The following is a 24068-nucleotide window of genomic DNA, read 5'->3' as shown; positions in this document are numbered from 1 at the left end:
CTTAACAAATTATGGAAGCATTACTTAAAAAAAATCCCATCCAGACATTTTTATTTTATTTAATCCTACAAACAAACTCAATAGTTTCTCCAGTGTTCAGAAAGATGAATAAATGATCAGATTGCTTAAATAACATGACCAAGGTCTCCTTATTAAAGATGAAAAAAAAAAAGCTTGATCATATTCACATCTCATAAAACTAAATCCCACATTGCTTTTTTTTTTTTTTTTAACTTTAGCATTAATACAGTACCTTCTTTGGCATTTTGATGGCATGTTATCTTACTTATCCTATTTTTTGATAGTAACCATTTCACCTCTCAGGGTCTGAGCACAACAGGAGGGGTAGACCCAAGGGTCTCTGGTAGAAGGGGTGCAGTGAATAGGGGAGTCCCAGGCTTTGGCCTTAAGGATAATGATTCAGCCCCTGGCGCCATTACTTTTTGGCTTTGCAGCTTTTGATAAGGACCTTAGCCTGGGCCTCAGTTTCCTGGTCTGTGAATGGGAACAGGAATTCCTCCTCCTTAGGGTTGCAGCGTGAGATCAAGCAGCCCAAACTGCGGCAACTGGAGGATAAACGCGGAGGTTCGAGAGTCTTTAGGCGCGGAGCCTGGGGAAGGTCGAACCAGGGGACACGTTGGTCGGGCTGAGTCCCTCCTAAGCGGGCCCCGGGCAGCTGGGCTACGCGAGGAGCCCTAACTCAAGGTGGGTTACAGCCCTTCCCGAAGCCCGCTCCCCCACCACTAACTACCCCCACCCCCACCCTCACCTAAGGAGTCACAAGCGAAGTCGGCCTTTCTCGGGTTCCTAGACTGTGGTCACCTTCAGGGAGCAGCAGCCCCTTGCCCACTCATCCATTCACCCGAGCAGCGGCGGCGAGGGCGGCACTCGTACCGGGAATTAGGCTCGGTCCCCACCTACGCCTCCCTTGGCGACCCATTCCAGCCGGCGTCCGGGCCAAAGAAGGCGACGCAGAGTCCTCAGACTACGCCGATTCGGCCCAAGGGCAAAGGGGGGAGGCCCGCACTAGCAAAATGCTGACTAAGGTCTCGACTCCGCTTCGCCCCACTCCAAGATGGAAGGGTCTCGGCTTCACGCTACTCCCAAGTCCCCTTTCCATTGGCTATCTGGGAACGGGTTTTCCAATAATGCAGACAGTGATTGGTCCCTTCATTTCGGTTGCTTTAAAGTAATTGGCGCAGCCGCCATTGGAGGGCGTTTCGCAGAGGGTTCAAACGCAAACTAAATCTGAGGCCGAGAAGGAAGGGGGGAAGAGAGGGAACGCTTCAAGAGGAGGCGGGACCAAGGAAATGAGAGCCCGCATTGGTTCAATGGAGGTCCACCGGGCGTCTCTTAAACGCTCCTTCCTGGTGATTAGTTCAATTCAGGAAAAGAAGGTGGACACTTAGGAAAAGCGGCAGAAGCACCTGCTTCTATTGGCCAAGCCTGGCGGGAGGCGGAGCGGCCGCGGCGTCTGATTGGTGCAGGAGGGGAGGAGGGCGGGGCTCTGGGCCGGAGGTTTTGTTGTGAGGGTCGGTTGTCAAGCAGCGACCAATCAGGGTAGGGGATGGAGGCAAGTGGGGGTCGCGCCTGGAGCCGCGCCTCGGCCTCGGGAGCCGCAGCTGCAGGTGAAGTAAGCGAGCGGGCGAGGGGGCGAGGAGGCGAGGGGACGATGGACCCTGAAATGGGCCAAGCGACGCGGGGCCAGCCCGGGCCGGGCTGCGGCGGAGAGGCCCCGAGCGGTGGGAAGCTGGAGCCATTGCTCAGCAAGCTGAGAGGGGTGGGATGATCAGGCCAGGCCGAGGGACCAGCCCTAGCCTATGAGGTAGCGGGACCGTCGTGGAGGTTGGAGGGGGACACCAGAGAGGCCGGAAGCAGAGCCGAGGGTTCTGCAGGAGGATAGGTAATGAACGGGGACACAGAAGCAGAGAGTGAATGAATGGGGGATTCTGATAGAAAATGGGACAGGGGAGTAAAGGCGGCTGGCCAGGTTAGGGGGCGCCAGAGACAGCAGGTACAAGAATGGGAGGTACAGGCGGCAGGGAGAAGGGAAAGAGGACGGCGGAGTGGAGGGGTGGGGGAAGGGAGGCAGGTGTGGGGGGGCCGAGGAGAAAGCCGAGTGAGTGGGAGAGAGTTCAAGGAAAGAGGTTAGGTTGCTCAGAGGAAGGGGGAGCAGGCCCCTAGAGGTGGCCTTTTAAGAGTTGAGGAGTCTTACTGACTCAGGTTCAGTGCCTGGAGGTCTGTTCCCCCTTGGAAATTGCAGGGAGCAGGAGTGGTTCCCCTTGCCACGAACTGGGAGGTCGGACCCTCAGAGCCCTCTTAGCCAGGACCTCCTTGCTTATCTCTGGGCGGCTTCTCCTGGGCCCCTGCAAAGCTTAGCCCCTGACTCCACCCACCTTCCCATGACTCCCAGAAATCTATCTGAACTGCAGGCACGTGGTCTTCCCCACCCAGCTGAGGCTGGTGTACTCTGGCAGCCAGGATGCTGGGAGGTGCTTGCTGGAGCATGCTGGAGCATCCCGGAGCGAGCCGCCTCCCGGCATCCTGGCCTCGGGAGGACCTTCTTTTTCCCTGTGTTCCAGGTCACCCTGCCTGATGTGTTCCCTCTGCAGATTCCCAAACCCAATTTGCAGCACCGCTCCTGGCTCTAGTGGGTGTTGGTTTTTCTCAATTGGTCTTGATGATCCAGGGAGCTGCAGCTGCAGTTCTGCCACCCTGGGGTCCTCCCGTACTGAGCTCCCACCAAGTTTCTTCCTAACAAGCCACCACCTCTGTCTGTATTCCAGCCCAGCGTTGAACTGAGATGGCTCAAGCCTGACATCCCATGACCCAGGATCCCGGCGGGTGTGCACAGGCTGCTGCTCCTGCTGCTGCTGCTTCTGTGGTGGATGGTGTAAAACCACGCGGCAGTCGGGACCGGGAGACGGGGCGTGCCCTCTGCCTGGATGTGGTGTGGAAACTCCCTGCCAACTTGATTCGCCGATCTGGGGGGGATCCGCCCCCACCCCACCAGGAAAGCACAGTCTTGTTTTGTGGGTGCGGCTCCAGGCAGCAGCCAGCTGGAGGATGGCCACCCCTGTGGTCACCAAGACAGCCTGGAAGCTCCGTGAGTAGTTTTCTCTCTCCTTCCTTGCCCCGTTGACCCTGTTAGCTGCTTACTGCTAGGCACCTCGAACCTGCTGTATCATCTCCTGTTCTTGGCCCAGGGGATGACTCCCAGGCCTTGGAGTAAGATAGACCAAGAGGCACATCGTGACTGTGGTCCTTCTTAGCTGGGTGATGTTAGGCAAGTGACCTAGCCTCTCTGGGGCTACGTTTCCTCGTCTGTAAAATGAGGGTCTAGAGTTGTTGTGAGGTTTATGGGCAATAATAACCATAAGCACTTAGTGTGGAGACTGCACTTGCAAGGTGCTTCATTAGGATCATTTCTTTTTCTCAGGGACCCAATTGTCTCCAGTCAGGCTGACAGGCAGGAAGGGTTGAGAAATCCTGAACGGTGTTCTTGGGCATTTTTGCACATCTCAAAAGTTGAGGCATCGTGGGGTGATTAGCCAAGCAGAGGACAGTGGGGGTGGGCAGAGGGCATGGGACGGAGCCTGTGCTCACCTACCCCTACTGTTACACTGTCACCATCTTTGATGTTAGGACTCCTTTATGCTCTTAAAAATTACTGAGGATTCCTAAGAGCTTTTGCTTATGTGGGTTCTATCTAGAAATGCTTACCGTGTTAGAAATTAGCACAGAGATATTTAAAAATATGAGCTTCTGCAGGCAAACGTACCATGTGTGACTGGCATCCCATGTCATGTGTCCTCTGGAAAACTCCACTGTGTGCTCTTGTGAGGGAAGGAGAATATAAAAGGCAAATAACAAGTTAGTAGTATTATGGAAATAGTTTATTTTCACAGATCTCTGAAAGGGGCTTGAGGGTCCCAAGGGCCCCCAGCTCACACTTTGAGAACTGTTCCTGTATATATTTGCTGCTCTTGGGGCCTGCTTCCAGTAACTAGCGCCAGGGGGTTGCTGTGAGCTGTCCTGGCACTGTTTTCAGAGGCCTTGGGAAGCCCCAAGCCCCCTACCACCTCCCTCCCCTGCTTGCCCTGCAGAGGAGGAAAGAAAAGCAGGGCATGGGGTGAGGCTCTGCGTTTAGCTGCACAGTGGAGCAAAGGTCTTTGCTGGGCCTTAGTTTCCTCATTTGGAGAATGAGAGTTTTGGGCCATTTTCAAATTGTTCTCCAAAGCTCTAGGCTTTGGGGAGAATCTCGTCCTGGGCCCTGCAGGAGGATACACTTTGGACAGAGTGCCTTTGCATTTGTCAGGATTCTGTATCCATCCCTTTGCCATCAAACCGTCCCAAGCCCGAGCCAGACACTAGTCAAAGCAGATCTGTGTGGTGGGAGCTCAGAGCCTTGAGAGAGGGGCAGGCAGGGGTCAGATAAACCCACACAGGTCGGTTTCTCCTTCTCTAACTCCAAGTTGGGACATGTGCTTTGAGCCAATTAACTTGGTGGATTAGTGGGTGAACAGCATGTGCAAAGGTCCTGAGGCAGGAAACCCTCTGGCTAGAATGCCATTTTCCCAGCTCTGGCTGGGATGTGGAGCCTTCCGTGTGCCACCTGGGCTTGGGAAACTGGTGTGGGCCTGTGCCCCTGGGAGGAGCAACAGCTGTCAGTAGTGCCAGCAGTAGCACCTGTGAGGATTTTATTTGTGCTAAAATAGGAAATGGGGCAGTGGGGTGGGGGCTTGGGGGCACTGGTGGTTGCTGTCCTTGAGGCCAGACCCTTCCATGGACATCAAATCAGTCACTAGTAAAATTGCTTAGAGAGGAGTGGCCTGGACTCTTCCAGAAGGACCCAAACTCCAAGTTCTTCTCACCCTAAAGTCTGGTTCTGTGATGGATGCTCTGTCCCCAGAACCATCTGATTGCCTGTGGCACGAAGGCAGGAACCTTCTCCCTCTCATTCCCCACTGTCACCCAGTGCCAGGCCCAGAGCAGGCCCCTGGCAATCTTGATGTTATGAGTGAATGGCCGTTGTCAGGGCAGGAGTCCTGAGGCCCAGAGAGGGACAACGTTGTACCCATGGAGGTCCAGCAAGATGGGGTTCCAGCCAGGACTTTCCCTGGGCAGGGTGAGAGCCAGGGTGGACAACTCAGAGGAGGAGGGCAGTGCGTGCAAGGAGTGGCTTCTGAGAAAGGGGTGGGAAGGGGCGGGGGAGGCTTGAGGCGTCGGGGCAGGGTGCTCAGGGAGGAGGCGGTTTGCCCTGTCCAGGTTAGGCAGCCACTTTGGCCCAGAAGAAGCTCTTGAGTAGACAGAAGCCTCCATGGGCACAGAACAGACTCTGGAGGGTCTCAGCGCCCTTGGGCCCAACGGCACAGCCCCTGAGACCCCAGCTGAACTCTGGGCCTGCCGGGTATTGTCCCCCTGACTGGGGCTGGGTGCTGCCTGTGGCTGGCTGGCCAGCCTGAAGTGGGGTGTCATTCCCCGGGCTTTTTCCGAGCTCCTCTGAGCCAGGCTGCCAAGCAAGGAGCTGCCTTGGGCCCAGGTTCCCAAGCTCCTAGTGTTCTAAAGCCACAGAGACACCCCTGACTGGGGGAGCCCAGAGCTGAGACACAGGCGCGGCCCCGGAACAGCTGCAAACCCCAGCTGGCCTCCCAGCTGCCCCAGGGCGTCAGCGTGTTGGGGTTTTCCCTCTGCCTAGGTGGGGAGATGTGTCTTTTCTCCTCATTCCCAGGAGCAGCTTCCTCAGGGCCTGGCTTGCCAGCCTTGCCAGCCTTGCCCAGGCTGTGCTCCCTCCCGAGCATTGGTGAAGTCCCACTGAGGCTTGAGGCTGTCTCCCCTCCCCATGTGCCAGCCAGGGCCGCCCGTGGCTGCCCGCACGGCCTCATCTCCCGCCTGGTCTGGTCGGCTCTCGGCCAGACCTCTCGCTCTGTTGCCTCCTGCCCTCCTCCTCACACAGCCCACCCCCCTGTGCCCGCTGGGGGCCCCAAGGCCCACTGACCCCCTTGACGGCAAATCCTTAGTCTGTCCACAGCCGCGGAGCACCCTGTCCCTCCCCAGCAGCTCCTGTGCATGTTGCAAGTTCCTAGTGACTCCCCAGCAACTCGGGGAGGCAGCATGGTCGCTGTCCCCATTTAAGAGGACGACACCGGAGGCAGAGAGGCTGAGTGACTCGCCCAAGGTCACCCATAGCATAGCTCGGGACTGAACCCCTGTGTGAGCTCACGTGGCCACAGCTCGTCCATGGTGGACTCGAGTGATTCTTCAAGTCAGTTTCCCACAGCGGGGTTCATGGGCCAGCAAATGGCATCCGAGAGGCGCTTAGGTCAATATTTTTTATTTTAATAATTTTTTGCCATTTTCTTTTTGTATGTTAGAAAAAGTATAACGAACACATCAAACTCGTAATTTTGCAGACACTATTACTAAAGACAAAGCTAAGTAAAAACAGCATGTCAGTTACAAAATTTGTAAGTCACTAATCTTACCAACTGACATACACAAAAAGGAAAAAAGCGTAACGTGGGTCCAGAATGACTCAAGTCAAGAAATGGAAATTTCGGGCTCAGGCCCTAGCCCTGCCCGGTCAGTGGGTTCCTCAGCAACTGAGAAGGGGTCGACTGGGCGCCGGGCGAGGCGCCTGCCCTCCCCTGAGCCACCCCGTCGAGGCCCTTGACTGAGTCCCCCTCTCCCCTTGCCACGCAGAGGAGATCGTCGCCCACGCCAGCAACGTGTCCTCGCTGGTGCTGGGCAAGGCCTCCGGGCGGCTGCTGGCCACGGGCGGGGATGACTGCCGCGTCAACCTGTGGTCCATCAACAAGCCCAACTGCATCATGGTGAGCCTCGGCCGGCGGGGGCAGGCGGGGGCGGGGGCCGGGCTGGGGGGGCGGCTGCTGGCCACGGGTGGGGATGACTGCCGTGTCAACCTGTGGTCCATCAACAAGCCCAACTGCATCATGGTGAGCCTCGGCCGGCGGGGGCAGGCGGGGGCGGGGGCCGGGCTGGGGGGGGGGGGCTCTGCAGGCTCTGTCGAGCCCGGGACACCATAACAGCCCCAAAGTGCCTCATCCGGCTGGCTGCCCAGGGAGGACAAACCAGAGTGGCTGGGACAGGGGCTCGCCCTTGGCGGTGGGAGGCACCTGGTGGTGGGACAGACCCCAGGGAGCCTGAGGTCAAAAGCAGCCCATGGGCCAGGGTGGAGCCCTCCCCTGCCCACCTGCCTGCCTGCCAGTGCCACGTGGGTGTTTAGATGCGTGATGCAGTCCCCGCCTCGTGCCACAGAAAGGATCTGAGGGGCTGGTGAGAGAGCTGGTTCTTCAACAGCATCCCCCCACCCCCCAAATGAGGCACGTTCACTGCCTTAGACATGGAAAACAGAAAGGTGTGAAGAAGGGAAGAGCAAAAACGAATTACTTATCTAAAGACCACTAGAGTCGGCATTTGGCTGTGTGTCCTGGATGCTGATGCATATAGACTCACCTGTGCGTGCAATATACCTCCACACACACACACAAATATATGAAAATATAATCCCAGTACTCTACCTTACTTGATCTCTCGTAGCCAAGTTTTAAAAAAATAACAATGCTGTGAACATTTTCCTGTGTCAACAAATAATTCTTTTGCAATGTGGTGTTTACTGGCTTCGTGGTATCTCATTGTCGGGATGAGCCATAACTAGCTCAGCCGCGCCCTGCTGGCACAGGGGAGCTGTTTCCAGCTCTTGGCTCTGCTAAAGCACATTGTGGTGAACAGCTTCCTCTGCCCACATCTTTGAGCAGATCTGTGATTGTGTGTATTAAATCCAAGGGTGTGCACTTTTTTAAAGCCTTTCAAAACAGATTGCCAAATCCACCTTCCAGAAATCAATTTACATTCTCACCCCGCACACGGGTGTGTTGACTCTTTTTTTTTTGAAGTACCAGGACCTCATATGTGGGAAGCCCACACTCAACCACTGAGCACATCAGCTCCCCTGAGTTTTATTTTCGTTTGCTTGTTTGTTTTGTTTTGAGGAGGCAGTGGGAACCGAACCCGGGGCCTCCCGTGTGGAAAGCAGGTGCTCCTCTGGATGTCTTGACTCTTGACCAAATAAAGGCCATGATAAAGAATAATGGGAGAAGATATATATATATATATATATATATATATATATATATATGTTTTTTCTTGACAAGCCTGTGAAGCTATTGCTTCAATTGGTGATCCCGGCCCAAACTCCAAGGGCTGCAGGGAGGTACTTAGAAAGTTTAGTTCCAGTCTTCTTAGAACATTCTCAGCCAGTATTAGCTATCATCAATATTGTGAACCCCAACAGCCCGAGTTTTGCAATGATGCAGACAAAAGTGGGACCTGGACTCATCACACAGGCACGTGCAGGTGATGTTTCTGAGGAGAAACTACATCACCTGTGTTTTCGTGTGCTTCAAGGGGAAAGCTGTGGTCTGACCCGAACCAGTCAGCGTTCAGCAAGAACAGAATTGGGATTTTTTTGTTTTATTTTTAGGGTTTATATACTTCGCGCCTCCCCCCTCCCCCGCGCCCCTGAAATGCCAAATGAACATACACAGTTTGAAAAAGAATCAACACAGACCTCATGCTCTCATTCCCCAGAGGAGGCCTGGGTGATAGGTGGGTGTTAGCCAGTCAGACTTATCTTTTGATGCCACGTGTGGCCCCGGGCTCCTCTCCCCTCCCCCACCCCAGCCCCCCTGGGCCTCTCTGCCCCTCACCCACCCTGTGCAGCGCCCAGGCCTTCCAGCTCCTGGGACCTGCCAGGTTGTCCCTCCGCCCCGGGTTTTTGTGCCGCTGCTCCCTCCCTCTGCGGGCAGCCCGTGTGTCCTTAGTTCTGTTTATTTTGAATATGTAATTCATTCACACAGTTGAACATTCAAAAGATCCCACATTAACGGTAAAAAATCTTCCTCCCTGCCCTGGTCCTGGAGGCAGCCTCACTTCCCAACTCCTTCTGTGTCCTTCCAGAATTCTTTTATGCTTGTGTGAACAAATGTGTGTGTCTACAATGTACTCTGTCCTCTATCTCTTTTCACCTAAAAGTATCCTGGAGAGTAACGATTGCCTCGTTCCTTTCCATGGCCCCTAGGTGGCCACCGCAGCTTAGCTAACCGGCTCCTGTGCTGGGTGCTTGCGTTGGCGCGAGTCTTTCCTTCCTGCAGACCACACGCCGTGAGTGACCTTGCCCATATGTTCCTTCATATGGATTTTGGCGTGTGGAATTGCTGGGTTGGGGGCAATGGGCATTTCCCACTGAGTGTAGATGGATTTTTTTCCCAGCTGCCCCTGCCCTCTGTGGGGTTTGTGCCATTTATACTCTGAGCAGTGAGTTTGAGATTTAAGCAAGGTGCTCGCATTTCCCCGGCCCATGGGTTGTTCTGCTCAGGAGCCTGGTGGGGGGTTTTGTCTTCCACGCACTGATGGCATCGCCTGGGGACGGCCAGTGCTGAGTGGGAGTGGCAGGCTCCACGGACTTCAGGCTCCAGCGTCTCCCCACCTTGGAGAAGGGGGCTCAGCTCTGCACCTGCCCGGCTCTGGCCACCTCCGAGTTGGCTGAGAATCCCCTTGCTCTCCAGCAGAGTCATCTCCCAGCTTTCTGGGTTCCATCGAGCCCCTGCCTGGGAGCCTGGCAGAATCTTTTGGCAGGGACAGGCTCCCAGGGGTCCCAGGATCCTGGAGGGACGAGACAGGTGCCTCTGACACGCTGGGCCTCGGCTCGCTGTGGTTTCCCTTCCCGAGGGGCCTGTGCAGGACGGAGAGTGGGGAGGGGCAGTGCCTCGGCCCGTGCTGGTTTGGACCCAGGGCTGAGGAGCCGGTGACTTCTTGTCTTGGCCAGTTGTTCCCTCTAAGATCCCTGGGCCATTTTGCAGGTGACACCCATAACAGGAGCAGAGGGAGGTGGCTGGAGTTTGGCCCGCTTTTAGCAGACGGTGGTTGTCTACAGGAGAGCCGGGGTGTGGCCTCAGCACAGCCTCCCTGCTTTTGCTCCTTCCCTCCAGTGCCTCTCCTGGGGCCCCAGAGCCTGGGACAGCAGCTGGGGTCTGGCCACACTGTGCACTGATGCCGCCACCCTCTCTCCACAGAGCCTGACGGGTCACACGTCCCCTGTGGAGAGTGTCCGCCTCAACACCCCCGAGGAGCTCATTGTGGCCGGCTCCCAGTCGGGCTCCATCCGTGTCTGGGACCTGGAAGCTGCCAAAAGTAGGTCTCCTCCCTGGCCCTCCTCCCCGGCCCTCCTCCCCGCCCTCCTCCCCTGCCGTCCTCCCCTGCCCTCCTCCCCGACCCTCCTTCTTGCCCTCCTCCCCGTCCCTCCTCCCCTGCCCTCCTCTTTGCCCTCCTCCCTGACCCTCCTTCTTGCCCTCCTCCCCAGCCTTCCTCTTTCCCCTCCTCCCCTGCCCTCCTCCCCGGCCCTCCTCCCCTGCCCTCCTCCCCGGCCCTCCTCCCCAGCCCTGCTCTTTGCCCTCCTCCCCGGCCCTCTTCCTCACCCCTCCTCCCTTGCCCTCTTCTCTGCCCTCCTCCCCTTCCCTCCTCTCTGCCCTCCTCCCCTGCCCTCCTCTCTGGCCCTCCTCCCCGGCCCTCTTCTTCACCCCTCCTCCCTGGCCCTTTTCCTCGCCCCTCCTCCCCTGCCCTCCTCTCTGCCCTCCTCCCCTGCCCTCCTCTCTGGCCCTCCTCCCTGGCCCTCCTCCCTGACCCTCCCTCACACATGCCCTGCACTCCTCGTCTTTAGGCCCCGAATCGGAAGGCTTCCTCCTGGAACACTAACCAACAGGGTGGCAGCCCTCCCTCCACTGCCATCACTGCCCTTTAGCCTGGCAGTGATGCTCCCTGCTGTCTCCTGAGTGGCTGGCTGAGGAGGCACCCAGGAAATGCTTGAATGATCAACTGGATGGATGGGTAGAAGAGTGGGTGGGTAGATTCTGAACCTGGAGGAAATCGGATGCCAGCAGGGGCCACACAGGACGTGTAACTGAGTGAGGTGGCTGTGCGGGGATCTCTGGAACTGGGGGGCATGCGCCTTGACTCAGGGTGGCCCCCACTCAGGCCCAGCTGCCTGCTGCCTGCAGGAACGTGGGCCCGCTGTGGCCAGCTCTTCTGTGAGCTGGGCTTTTGTTTGCTTGAATTTAATTTTCATCTGTTTAGAAGTCATACATAATTTTAAAAGTCAAACACTGAGGTCTACAAATAATCAAAGCAGCCGCAGGAAACCTTTGCCACACCCCCATTTATTCTCCCAAAACCTCAACTTCCTGTCGCCATTGCCTTCGCTGATTACCCATGCTTCTCTATACCATGTTATACTACAATTTCTTCTTTTTTAAAAAATTTTACGCATTAGAGACTCACTTCCTACAGTGGAAGGAGAGACCTTCGTTCATCACAGCGACCCCAGGCTGCCTCAGGCGCATTTCTCTTTCCTTCTACCAGAAGGAGATATTGCTAGATACTACTAGAAGATAGTCCTTCTACCCGTTATCACCATTCACACTGTTACAGTTTGTGTTTTAAGGACCACATAGATATTATTTGTAGCTCATGATAGTCCTTTTCTTTTTTATAACACTGCTTCCCTGGAGTTAATAATTGTTCCTCCTCCTCCTCCATCTGCATGTTTTCTGTGTCCTTCTTTCTCTTTCTTCCCCCAGCTCTCTGACAGGGTGAACCTCCTGACCCTCAGGCCCATCCCCTAGTCCACACGTCTCCTCTCGGAGCCTCTGTCCTCCCGTCCTGGGGGGCTGCAGCCCGGCTGTCACCTGGAGCCCCCTTTCTCCTCGTCAGGGGTTTCCTTGAGGGATTGTCTGCCTCTCTGCTGGGCCTTGTCTTGCCTTCCTCCCTCGTTTTGAGGGAGCATGTTCTCCCATCGCCTACTGAGAGCGGGTGCAGGAAAGGCACAGTGTTAGAGGCCTCCCATGCTGAAAGTGACTGTCTCTCCCATCTTGAATAGCTCGAGTAGAGAATCTTAGGTTAGAACTAATCTTACCTCAGGATTTTTTTTTTAGAGATTTATTTATTTCTCTCCCTTTCCCCCCCCACACCCTAGTTGTCTGTTCTCTGTGTCTATTTTTCTGCATCTTCCTTTGTCTGCTTCTGTTGTTGTCAGCGGCAGGGGAATCTGTGTTTCTTTTTGTTGCGTCATCTTGTTGTGTCAGCTCTCCATGTGTGCTGCGCCATTCCTGGGCAGGCTGCACTTTCTTTCGCGCTGGGCAGCTCTCCTCACGGGTGCACTCCTTGCACGTGGGGCTCCCCTACACGGGGGACACCCCTGGGTGGCAGGGCACTCCTTGCGCGCATCAGCACTGCACATGGGCCAGCTCCACATGGGTCAAGGAGGCCCGGGGTTTGAACCGTGGACCTCCTGTGTGGTAGACGGACGCCCTAACCACTGGGCTAAGTCCACCGCCCTTACCTCAGGATTTTGAGGGTGGCTCCGCGCCCTTGTGGGTTCCAGGGTTGCTGCCCAGAAGCCCAGCGCCGTCCTTATCCCGGCTCCTTGGCCTGGGAACTGCTCCCCTCTGCAGGCTTGCAGGACTTTGTCCCCAGGGGTGGTCCTGGGCAGGGGGGCGGTGTACATCCCAGTGCCAGGTTCTCGCTGCGTCCTTTCAGCCTGGAAGCTCATGCCCACACTCTTGGGCCAAGTGGAGAGTCTCACCTGCTCTAAGGGGCTGCCCCCAGCCTCCGCCAGGTGTTGCCAGGTGGGAGGGCGACTGCAGTCTTTCTGTCTCGGTGGATTTTTCAAGAGAAACTGGACATCTGGATGTTTATGTGGAATCTCTGTTCCTAAATGCTGACACCTGACAGCGTTTTTTTCACAGCACCGTGCAGGCCCACGCTGCGAGGTCCTGTTTGCTCAGTGCTTTTTTGGCGGTCCCTGCTCCAGGCCTTCCGGTGAGCTGGGCAGGAGCCCTCCCACCTCCCATGTCCAGGAAGAGGACACGGTGGCATGGATTTTGCCAAGACTGCTTTTTCTAAAGAAGAGCCCGGCTGGGGCCCCTCCTCAGCCGCATCCTCTACCTGGGCTGCCCGACACAGGCCGTCTGCCTGTGCGCACCTGGTGACAGCGTCCACTCGGCCCGAGGGTGGCAGCGGTCTCCTCGTGCAGGTGGTCCTCGGGAAAGGCCGCGCTCCTGGGCCCCCCGGCTGGTGCTTGCCTACCCGGCGCTAGTCTCTTTAGGAAAGACAGAGCCTAGGGCCTCTCTGAGAACCCACGGGGGCTGCGCCTCCATGGCCTGGCCCCGCTTCCTGGCACAGGCCATCCCTGGCCTCGCGCAGGCCAAGAGGCGCATGCCCAGGACGGCTGAGGCTCTGAGTCTCGGGCAGAGGTGGTCAGCTGAGCTTGAGCCTGAACCCCCTGGGTGGCCACCAGCTTTCACCAAAGAGAATGAGAGAGAGGAACGGAGGGCTTTGTGCTCCCGGCCCCAGGCCTTCTCGGCCATGATTGTTGGCTCCTAAGGGAGCTGTGAGGAGGGCCTTGAGGTGGCTGAGGAATGGAAACTGAGGCCTTCTGGAATCCGGGACTCTGTACTCCCTCTCCAGGGCTGGCTGCTCTCCCAGGAGCTCATTACAAACACACATCCCAAACCCCACCCAGGCACCTGGGTCAGTAGGTCTGGTGGGCCCAGAATCTGGTTTTCAGTAAGCTTCCAGATGATTCTGACACAGGGACCCTGACAGATGAGCAGACTGAGGCCCAGGGGGCCCCAGGGTTAGCGGTGACCTCACCCCTGGATAGGGGCGGAGCCCAGGCTCTGACTCCTGGTGTTGGGACTCCCACTCCAGTGCTCCCAGGCCACTCCACCAGGAGCTGCCTCTGAACTCAGGGAAGGTGGGGCTAAGACTCAGCCCCTCCTCCACCTACCCACCACAGCGTGGACGAAGGGCGAGAGAGGCAAATCAAGATACAGAGGGGCTGCTGAAGAGCACCTCAGCGGCCTGGAAAGGCTGCCCGTCCCCAGAGGATGCAGATGTGACCAAACGGCTGCTCAGCTGGGAGGCTTTGGAGGTGCTACAGGGGTGGACCAAGCCCAGGCCCCTCCACCCTAAAGTTCCAGGACCCCATGGCTGAGTCCGGGCATTCAGAGGCTTCCGTGGGCCCTCGTGGGACACAGGAGCAAGGGTGGAGTCAGGCTGGAAGAATGCGGCCGTGCCTGCTCTCCCCGGCACAACAGGGCCACGGGAAGGCCCTCTGGTGTGGCGAAGCCGGGGCCATGTCCTGCCGCATCCTCGGGACTCTGACCGCCTCGCTGTAGGTGCAGGGCTGGCGGACTGGGGGTTGGGCCTGGAACGAGCAGGGGCCGGCGTGAGCCGCACCGCCAGGCCGGATCCGGGCACCTCCATGGCGTGAGCCGAACCCCAGGCCGGATCCGGGCACCTCCATGGCGTGAGCCGCACCGCCAGGCCGGATCCGGGCACCTCCATGGCGTGAGCCGCACCGCCAGGCCCGATCCGGGCACCTCCATGGCGTGAGCCGCACCGCCAGGCCGGATCCGGGCACCTCCATGGCGTGAGCCGCACCGCCAGGCCCGATCCGGGCACTTCCATGGCATGAGCCGCACCGCCAGGCCGGATCCGGGCACCTCCATGGCGTGAGCCGCACCGCCAGGCCCGATCCGGGCACTTCCATGGCGTGAGCCGCACCGCCTGGCTGGATCCGGGCACCTCCATGGCGTGAGTCACACCGCCAGGCCCGATCCGGGCACCTCCATGGCGTTCCTGAGGGCTCTATCAGCGACTCGCCGCCTGGTGACCGTGAAGAAGGCTGCTTGCAAGTCCCATGGCCTGCTCCAGGTGCTGCCGGCACCCTGCTGTTTCTCTGCCCAGCCCCGCCCGGGCTCGTGGCTGGACCCAGTGCTTCAGCACTTGGCCCCGGTACTCAGGACCTGGGTGAGGGAGGGACCCTGGCAGCCAGGACACCGGGTGGGGCCTCCTCGCTGGGCCCAGAAGAGGGCGAAGCAGGAGGCCTGAGGAGGAGAGGCCCGCCTCAGCAGGGGAGAGCGGGGCGCTGGCTGCCGTTGATTGAGCCTCACCATGGGTCAGGCCTGGGTCAAGTACTTTACGTCCATTTTCTTAATTCTGATCATGACCTCCTACCCCTCCACCCCGCCCCCCCCCCCCCAAAAAAAAGAGGTTCAGAGAGGCTTAAGTGATTGCCCAGGGTCACTCAGCAAGCAAGGAGCAGAGCCAGGGCTGGTCTTGACGAGGGCTGCAGAAGGTCTTAGAGCCTTCCACTTGGAAAGTACCTTAGAGCTTCTTCCAGCCAGCCAGCGCCTGGATCTGCGGCCTTCGCGTCTGCAGTCTGCCTGCACACCTCTTCTGCTAGACAGCTCACTACCTCGCCTTGGCTCCAATCTAAGGGTAGCTGGACTCCCTCAGCCTGTGGCCCCAGCAGTTGTGGAGTGGTCGGTTTCATTTGGACAACTGAGTCAGGAATCCCTAACAAACAGGACACCTGAGGTCAGAGAGAAGAGCCCAGTTGAATGGTACCTGGGAGCACTAGCCAGCAGCCCAAGGCGTGCCTGCGAGGCTGGCCTGGTCCTGGAGCTGCCAGCCAGACCTGAAAGGATGGGAGCCGAGGTCTCCCAGGGAAGGAGGGCTCTGAGTCTCGCTGCACGTCACACGGCCTTGCTGCCGCCCTCAAAAGGTCCCTTGGACAGAGGACACCCCAGAGAACAGCGAGCACTGGGGCCACCCAGGCATACCCTGCACCGGCCCTCTGTGGAGCCTTGGCCTACCATCTCCCTCTGCCTAACACACCCTCCACACAGGCTCCAGTGATAACCTGCTGAAATACCACCTCCTCCATGAAGCCTCCCTGGACTTCTCTGATCACCCAGCCAAGAAGCGGCTTGCTCCTCTCCTGAATTCCTCCCCTTGCATTGTTTCCGGTGGGGCGGGATGCCCTGCAGACCACAAGCTCCATGTCCACGGGGCTGAACAAGAGCCATAGCTCCCTGGCTCTGCTGCCTGGGGCTTCACTCAAGTGAGGACACATGGATAAGCCTGGAGGCAGCGTCTGTGGGGAGTGTGTGATGTGTTTCCTGGGGGCTGGGGTCCCAGCAGGAGAAATACAAGAGCTCTAGATGTTAGGGTGGTGGGACCCTGGGTGATTTTCCCCCTGTTTTAAAAGCTGATACTATTTTTCTGTCTTTCTGTGCAGTTAATGTTAAAACACACACACAAAGCAGCCTCCCCTCCGCCAGCTCGTTTGCCCTCACGCCTGTGTCTGTTTTCTCCTGGGCAGTTCTTCGCACACTCATGGGACACAAAGCCAACATCTGCAGCCTGGATTTCCACCCGTACGGCGAGTTTGTAGCCTCCGGTTCTCAGGACACGAACATCAAGGTGAGGCGCGTCCTGCCTGGTCCTTGACCCGCGGCCCCTCGGCCCCTCGGCATGCCAGGGGCTGGCCAAGGCCCGTCCTGTCTGAGCGCTCGGTGTGGGGCTCTGCCCGGGTGTCTTCCCTCTCTCGGGCTGTGTCTACACCCTCCCAGGGTATGGGACATGGAGGTGTTCGCCAGACATTTCTGTTGAGAATGCCCCGCTTTGGTGAGCAGTCTCCAGACCTCTGTCATTTTGAGGTGTAATGACCAGAGGCACGCTGCGCCCCTCTGCTCTCAGCCACACACCACTCCAGGCCGGGCTGCAGGACTGAGCCTGGCCAAGCCTCCTGGGCCCGTGGCTCCCCTGACTCTGCTCTGTTTCTCCTGCACAGCTGTGGGACATCAGAAGGAAAGGCTGTGTCTTTCGATACAGGGTAAGGAGGCACCTTCTGTTGGTCACACTACAGGCCCTGGGCAGGCACTGGGTATGCTGGGGGTGGAGTGTGAGGAGGGACATATACATGTGAAAAACAAGAGCCCAGACCAGAAACACAAAACTGGAGTGAAGCTGGCATCTTGGTGGTCCACTTTGACCCCCAGCTCCAGGACCATGTTTGCCAAGCTGTGCTCCACACACGTTGGTTTTGCAGGCAGGTACCAGATGTCATCAGATGAAGGGGTTTGGAAGCACTAGGGTTAACAGAATAACATTTGCAGGAGTTTTCAGAGCCTTTACCATTAACAGTACATTTCACTCTTCAAGGAGGGCTCACAGACACAATGTTTCCAAACTGACATGACCACGCCATCTTGATTTCCCAGTGCAGCCTGAAGAACTGGGAGCCCCTGGCCACATGTGTGGCCCTCTGTGACACCCCCTGCCCCTGGCCATCTGTCCCCTGCTTGCATGCTCCCCAGGAAGGCACCATGTGTCGAGGGCAGGGCTGGGAGGGGGCAGGTGCGGCAGAAGCCCAGTGGGCCCTGGCCCCTCGGTGAGCTGGCGCGCTGTCCTCTCTCTTCAGGGGCACAGCCAGGCTGTGCGTTGTCTCCGGTTCAGCCCCGACGGGAAGTGGCTGGCGTCGGCTGCAGACGACCACACGGTGAAGGTAGCTCCCGTCTTCAGCTGGGCTCTGCTGGTCACTCCCGGGCTGAGTCCTCACCTCCCTCCTGGGGTGCGCCTGTCCCAGCCCGTCCAGGGAGGACGGGGGTTTGTGGAGAAGGATCTCATGCTGGGATGGAGGGAAAGCCGCAGCCCCCGTGTGCCCTGACTCCAGCCTGCCCTGCCCCCAGCTCTGGGACCTGACTGCTGGCAAGATGATGTCCGAGTTCCCCGGCCACACGGGGCCTGTCAATGTGGTGGAGTTTCACCCCAACGAATACCTCCTGGCATCTGGCAGCTCCGACCGGTGAGCAGGAACAGGCCACTCCTTCCGGGACTGCTGGCCCTCGGCAGCCCTGCCCGTGTCTGTCTCTGTGCCCACTGTCCCGAACGGGCCTCCAGCCAAGGCCAGGCCTCAGCCCCGGGCCCACCTCTCCCCCGGCTCTGGCCCCCCGGCGTCCTGGGCCTCCCAGTGCAGGGAGGCCGTGGCTGCTGCCTCAGCCTGAGGCTGTGCTACACTGGCCTGCTGAGCTGCAGCAGGACCTGGGTGAACAGTGCTGCTCCCCCCATCCCAAAGCACTCCCAGCCCCCCTCATCCTCAGCTAGTGGGAAGGCCGGGGGCCGTCAGGGGCCGCGACGGGGTCTGTTTGGCCATCCCTGGCAGGGTCTCAGGCTATGCCCCCAGCTCCCCAACACTGCCCCGAGGGGCCCTGGCCCCGGAGGGCGGGCTCTGTGTGGAGGCCAGAGGTGGGGGTCTGCCTTGGCAGGACGATCCGCTTCTGGGATCTGGAGAAGTTCCAGGTGGTGAGCTGCATCGAAGGGGAGCCGGGGCCTGTCAGGTACTTGGGAGCTGTGGGCCCAGCAGGGTGCAGGTGGCGGACACCGCCCAGCCGTCCTGGGTGCCCCTCGGGCTCCCCGGGCTTCGTGGGGTGGGGGGCCAGGCTGGGGGACCCGGGACCCACGGCGCCTCTTGCCTGGCTCAGGAGCGTCCTCTTCAACCCCGACGGCTGCTGCCTGTACAGCGGCTGCCAGGACTCGCTGCGCGTCTACGGCTGGGAGCCCGAGCGCTGCTTCGACGTGGTCCTGGTCAGCTGGGGCAAGGTGGCCGACCTGGCCGTCTGCAATGACCAGCTGGTGAGAGCCACAGTGCCCACCCACTGCCCACCATGCTACCACCCTGCCCACCCCCCCCCTGCCCCCCAGGCTGCCGCCACCCCGGGTCAGCCCCAGCTCTGCCGCCCCCCTGCAGATTGGGGTGGCCTTCTCCCAGAGCAACGTCTCCTCCTACGTGGTGGACCTGACGCGGGTCACCAGGACAGGCACAGTGGCCCAGGACCCTGTGCAGGACAGCCAGCCCCTGGCGCAGCAGCCGCCCACCCCCGGCGCCCCGCTCCGGCGCATCTACGAGCGGCCCAGCACGACCTGCAGCAAGCCTCAGAGGTGGGGGTGCTCGGGGGCCCTTGGAGGGCACGGGGTGCTGGGGAGGCTCGGGCGGGCCCAGCCCTGGCCTCACCTGGGCCCCGGCTCCCCTTCGGCTTGGCCCTGCCCCCAGGGTGAAGCAGAACTTGGAGAGCGAGCGCCGCAGCCCCAGCAGCGAGGATGACCGGGACGAGCGGGAGTCCCGGGCGGAGATCCAGAACGCCGAGGACTACAACGAGATCTTCCAGCCCAAGAACAGCATCAGTGAGGCTCGAGGGCTGCCAGGGACGGCGGGGGCACAGCTGCGCGGCCCTCCCGCTTCATCCTAAGCCAGGGCTGAGCCCAAGGCTCTCGCTCCTCGCCGTGCCCCCGAGGGACTGAGGGAGGAGCCTGGGTGCTCCCCAGCACAGGCCTGAGCACAGGAAGGGCCCCCCAGGGCGTGGGAGCTGGGAAGGGGTGGGGTGAGGGTCCTTGGAGCTGGGAGCAGGGTCAGGGACTGCCAGCGGGGTCCTCGGCAGAGCCCCGGGCTGGCCAGGGTGGGCCCTCAGCCCCATTTGCCTCTGCAGGTCGGACGCCACCGCGAAGAAGTGAGCCCTTCCCTGCACCCCCAGAGGACGGTGAGTTGGAGCAGAGCCAGGTCCCCCGGACCCAGTCCTCCTTGTGAGCATGGCTTGAGCCCCCTCCCCACTTGTGGCACCATCTCCACCTCTCCCCACTGGCTCTTCTTGGGAGCCCCCCAGGGAGGTGAGCAAAGGGGGGGCAGCAGGCACACCGATGGGCCCCCAGACTGGTCTCAGGCTGGGGAGGAAAGAGCCGTGTGGTGAGAGAAGCCAGGAGGGCTGTGGCTGGGGGGTCGAGCCTCTGAAGAGGTGGAGCCCAGGGCCCGGTGAGCAGAGAAGGGGGAGCCCCAGGTGGGAAGGGAGCCGAGAGGAGAGGGTGCGGGTGGTGGCCTGGCAGGAGGCCAGGACCTGAAGGCAGCAGGGATGACCCTCTTTGTGGTAGGAGAGGTGGGGCTGGGGCCCACCTCCTCCAAGCAGCCCTTCCCCTTCCCAGCTTGCTCCTCGGGGCTCTTCATTTCCCCTCTGGAGGCCTGGTTTCCCAGGGCTCGTCCTCCCCTCTCCCTCCTCCCCGTGACCCCTACCCACTCCCGTCCTGCTTAGGGCTAGGCTCGCCACCGCCTGTGCTCGCTGGGTCCCAACCACAAACTGCACCAGACTCCCCAGTCTGCCTGAGCAGGACCCCTGGCCAGCCGGCCCCGAGCTGCCCCGCTTTCTCCTGGGCTGCTCCACCAGCCCCGGCTCCATCCCTCCCATTCCAGAGGGTGCCCAGAGCCCCACCCTGAGCCCTGCCCCGCCCCTGCAGCCCCCTCCTTTTGCTTTCAGACGTGGCCTCAGCAAAGGAGGCAGCGAAGCCCAGCCCGGCCACGGACGTCCAGCTCCCAATGCCAAATGTACGGCGGGTGGGAGGGCATGGGGGGCCTGCGGAGGGGCTGGGTCCGGAGCGAGGGCCAAGAGGCTTCGGGGGCCCGCCTGCTGAGCTCCTGCTCCCCTCAGCTCGAGGTCCTGCCCCGGCCCCCAGTTGTCACCTCCACACCTGCACCCAAGGCGGAGCCTGCCATCATCCCTGCCACCCGGAACGAGCCCATCGGGCTGAAGGCCTCCGACTTCCTGCCTGTGAGTGGGGGTCCAGCCCTAGGGTGCCCCCAGATGGGGTGGGCCCCTGCGGGGGTCAGGCAGGGCTTTGCTGCCCGCCCTTGTGGCAGCATCCGGGTGCCCGTCCACGCAGGCCGTGAAGCTGCCGCAGCAGGCGGAGCTGGTCGACGAGGATGCCATGTCCCAGATCCGCAAAGGCCACGACACCATGTGCGTGGTGCTCACCAGCCGCCACAAGAACCTGGACACGGTGCGGGCCGTGTGGACCACGGGTGACATCAAGGCAAGCACCCCGCCCCGCCCTGGGGCCGTCTCGCTCCCCACCCCTCCGGCCGCAGGGCTGAGTGGGGCCTCACCTCAGGTGGCCTCCGCTGTCACCCCCCTCTGCCGTTACCACAGGCCGCCTGCTATCGAGCACCTATTTCTGGGCCCAGCCTCGTGCTCATTGTTTTAGGGACAGTCTTATAACAAGCCCTCGCGTCGCACCGCACGCACATGGGGGCCTCACGGTGCCTCAGTCCCCTCTAGCGGGTGCTGTTCCCACAGACGTCGGTGGACTCTGCGGTGGCCATCAACGACCTGTCGGTGGTGGTGGACCTCCTGAACATCGTCAACCAGAAAGCGTAAGTGGCCGTGGGTGGAGAGGGCGGCGCAGACGGGGCGCGCAGTGACGGCCCCGCCCCGGCCTCTCCCCAGCTCCCTGTGGAAGCTGGACCTGTGCACCACGGTCCTGCCGCAGATCGAGAAGCTGCTGCAGAGCAAGTACGAGAGGTACACGTGGGGAGCCAGGCCGGCCGCAGCAGCCCTCGGGAGGGCCCAGGAGCTCCCCAGGGTCCCCCAGGAGACCCCTAAGGGCCCGAGCGCCCACACCGCGTGTCTGTAAGCCCTGCAACCCCCCAAGGTCCAGTAGGTCAGAGGGAAACCAGCCCCTGCTGCGTCTGGTCCTGTGTGTCTGTCGCCTCTGTCTCCATGTGCCTCGCTCTCCGATTTTGTCTCTGGCTCTTTGTTCCTCTGGGGCCGCCTGTCTGGTGACTCTATTGTTTGTCCCCAAAGCTATGTCCAGACAGGCTGCACCTCCCTGAAGCTGATCCTGCAGCGGTTTCTGCCCCTGATCACGGACATCCTGGCGGCTCCGCCCTCCGTGGGTGTGGACATCAGCCGGGAGGAGAGGTGAGGGCCCAGGTGCACGCTGGGGGTGGGGGTGCTGCCCCGGGGGTGGGAACACAGCCCTGGAGGACCAGAGGTCCAGGGGCCCGGGCCCTGCTTGCTGACCCCTGCTAGGAGTCTCCCGGAGGACACTGTCTGGGGCAGTGGCTCCGAGCACGGGGAGGCGTGGGCTGGGGGCGGCAGGGGGCTGGCTCTACCTGGGGCCGGGCACCACCTGGGGGCTCTCTGTGAGGAGGGGCTGGAGCGGCGGGGACAGGAGAGCTCCAGGATGGGGCAGGGCCGCGGTGGCCTCCTCAGCACTGGCTGCTCTGCCCACAGGCTGCACAAGTGCCGGCTCTGCTACAAGCAGCTCAAGGGCATCAGTGGCCTCGTCAAGAGCAAGTCGGGCCTGAGCGGCCGCCACGGCAGTGCCTTCCGCGAGCTGCACCTCCTCATGGCCAGTTTGGACTGAGATGCCCCTTTGGAGAGGACGGGGGTGCCCAGCAGCCCGCGGGGCCCCCTCCCATCCCTCGTGCACCCACTGGTCCATGAGCCTCTGTCCGGCCCCCATGCTGCCCCTGCGGCCATCCAGGAGGAGGCCCCCGCCCACGGGCCATGTCCACGGCCCTGAACTCAGACCTCTCCAGCAATGGCTACTCAGCTTTGCCCAACTCTTGCTTCTTGGGGCAGCGAACCGAGCCCTGGGGCTGTTGATGTAATTTATAAAGTGAATTTTATTAAATTTGTAACTATGCTCTGATTTCCCTGCCGGGAAGGCATTCTCTGGCCACTGCGGCTCTCCGAGGCCCTGCGCTGTGTGCCGCAGAGCACGCCCCAAGCCCCAGGGGCCGCTCCACCAGCGGGCGGGCCCAGCTCAGGCTCCTGTCCACTGCGGGGTGTGTGGCCCCCATAGGCTGGCCCAGAGCCCCCTGCTCCCCACGCCTGCATCCAGGGACGGGGGCCTCCATGGGCAGCGGGCAGCGACCCAGCCTGACGGGGGCTCCAGAAACTCTGCACACTGCAGGACACCCAGTGCCGGTGCCCTGCCCAGAACCAGCTCCTCGGGGTGCTGGGCCCTGCGGGGTACGGGCTACAGCCCTGAATCCTGGCCCCTTCCCCCCTGAGGCAGCAGCTGTGGCCTTCAGCCCCAGTGAGGCGGGAGCACCCCGTGGAGCCCTACATGGGCTCCCTGAGGCTGGGGACGGGTGCCGACCAAGAGCCTCCGCTGGGGTGGGGAGGTCCCCAGGATGCCAGTCCACGAAGGGGGCCGAGGCCAGGGCAGCGGGGGGCGTGGAGTCGGCAGCAGCGCGGCCCCCTGCCGTGATTCTGGCAAACTGTGACCCTCTCGAGCCTTCGTCTCCATCTGCTGTGGAGACCGTGCCACTGGTTCCGGGTCAGTCACGCCCCCTGGCACAGCCGGCACCTGAGGACAGCTGCTCTGGCCATGGGCGGCAGAAAGTGGCAGCTGCCCGGGGAGGGGGCAGACGGTGCAGGAGGGCTGCGCGGTGACCCGCCGCAGCGGGGAGTCGGTGGGACGTGCTGACACCCGCGAGCTGGGAATTCCCAGGCCAGGCTCACAAGACCAACTCTTGCAGACTCACTTCTGTAAAAAGGTTTTTTTTTAATTTTAGTAAGTAAAAATGGCTACGCTTCCAAAAGTTCTTAAATAGGAATTCAGAGGGTGGAAAAGCCAAGAGGCGGGTGAGCAAGAGCCTGGAGTCAGTTGGATGAGGGGAGCACGTGGGCCCCCTACCCGCTGGCCTCTGCCAGCACGAACAGCCCGGCCCGTGGGGAGGGCCACTCCCGTGTCCCCCCGGGAACACTATGTACACGCCCAGCTGTGCGCCCGTGGGCAGGGCTGTCCCGCCGGTGCCCACACACCCGCCCCAGGTACCATGGCCCAGTTCCAGGGCCTTCCTGGAGGCTCCTCAGCCCACCCTCAAGGAGGGGCCGCCCAGCCCTGCAGGCCGGGGGCAGGAGCCGGGCCAGCCCTGGCGAGGGCCCTCGAAGGCCCCCTCACACCCTCGCACCCCTGCCTCCCCATGAGGGCCCGGCCCTCTGGTGGCTGGGCCTGCTCTTCCCGTCCACGCTGCTTGTGCTCCAAGCCACAGCTGAGAGCCACCGGTCCCACGGCCGAGAGCCACCGGTCCTTCTGAGCATGCTTCTCATCTCTGCGGGGAGACAGGGCAGGAGAGGAGCCTCTGTGCACACCTCTGCCTTCCGGGGTCACAGCGTCGCAGCAGGTGCAGGCCTCGGGACCCAGCGCCTGGCCCTGCAGGGCGGGCATGTCTGTCACACGGGCACCGGCCTCGACTTCCCTGCAGGAGGGGACGGGGGGGCAGAGGCGGGTCAGCACTGGGACCGGCCACCTCGTGGGCCTCAGCCGGTGCAGGGGGAGCAGGAGAGAGCCCGCAGAAGCACGCGAGC

The 24068-nt window shown here is 60.7% G+C and overlaps 2 protein-coding genes across 13 annotated transcripts in view; one reads left to right on the top strand and one right to left on the bottom strand.

Moving 5' to 3' along the window:
- Window positions 1-1518: 1518 nt before the first annotated feature.
- KATNB1 (katanin regulatory subunit B1) lies at window positions 1519-22383 on the top strand. Of its 3 annotated transcripts, none has more exons than XM_058279941.2 (20): window positions 1519-1628; window positions 2787-3106; window positions 6703-6833; window positions 10095-10212; window positions 16247-16347; window positions 16718-16759; window positions 17348-17431; window positions 17616-17731; window positions 18192-18263; window positions 18408-18558; window positions 18674-18864; window positions 18977-19107; window positions 19410-19460; window positions 20226-20293; window positions 20397-20516; window positions 20629-20778; window positions 21042-21118; window positions 21192-21266; window positions 21549-21665; window positions 21981-22383. In XM_058279941.2, exons 2-20 carry the CDS (start codon window positions 3067-3069, stop codon window positions 22111-22113), a joined length of 1968 nt encoding a protein of 655 aa, XP_058135924.1. In that variant the 5' UTR covers window positions 1519-1628; window positions 2787-3066; the 3' UTR covers window positions 22114-22383. The 3 variants fall into 3 exon arrangements, with proteins under 3 accessions (XP_058135924.1, XP_058135923.1, XP_058135925.1); XM_058279940.2 differs by having other exon boundaries at window positions 1519-1633; XM_058279942.1 differs by lacking the exon at window positions 1519-1628 and adding an exon at window positions 1840-1903.
- Window positions 22384-23242: 859 nt separating this feature from the next.
- Window positions 23243-24068, bottom strand: part of KIFC3 (kinesin family member C3) — a 51684-nt gene continuing 50858 nt past the window's right edge. For 6 of the 10 annotated variants that reach the window (XM_058279938.2, XM_058279936.2, XM_058279934.2 and 3 more), the window contains one exon: window positions 23802-23959. In XM_058279938.2, the coding sequence (XP_058135921.1) occupies window positions 23934-23959 (26 nt within the window). In that variant the 3' untranslated portion in view covers window positions 23802-23933. Of the gene's footprint in view, window positions 23960-24068 lie in introns of all 10 variants that reach the window. The other 4 variants (XM_058279935.2, XM_058279937.1, XM_071209146.1 and 1 more) reach the window with 1 other exon arrangement.

The sequence above is a fragment of the Dasypus novemcinctus genome, chromosome 18 (assembly GCF_030445035.2).
Source record: "Dasypus novemcinctus isolate mDasNov1 chromosome 18, mDasNov1.1.hap2, whole genome shotgun sequence".
Classification (NCBI taxonomy): Eukaryota; Metazoa; Chordata; class Mammalia; order Cingulata; family Dasypodidae; genus Dasypus; species Dasypus novemcinctus.
This window is presented reverse-complemented; position numbering and strand designations above follow the sequence as displayed.

Bases quoted from the DNA above. Each gene is read 5' to 3' on its own strand.
- KATNB1 (XM_058279941.2), top strand. From the start codon at position 3,067: ATGGCCACCCCTGTGGTCACCAAGACAGCCTGGAAGCTCC. The intron at 19,461-20,225 runs GTGAGTTGGAGC...TTTTGCTTTCAG, and splicing joins CCCTGCACCCCCAGAGGACG to ACGTGGCCTCAGCAAAGGAG. The intron at 20,779-21,041 runs GCAAGCACCCCG...CTGTTCCCACAG, and splicing joins GGACCACGGGTGACATCAAG to ACGTCGGTGGACTCTGCGGT.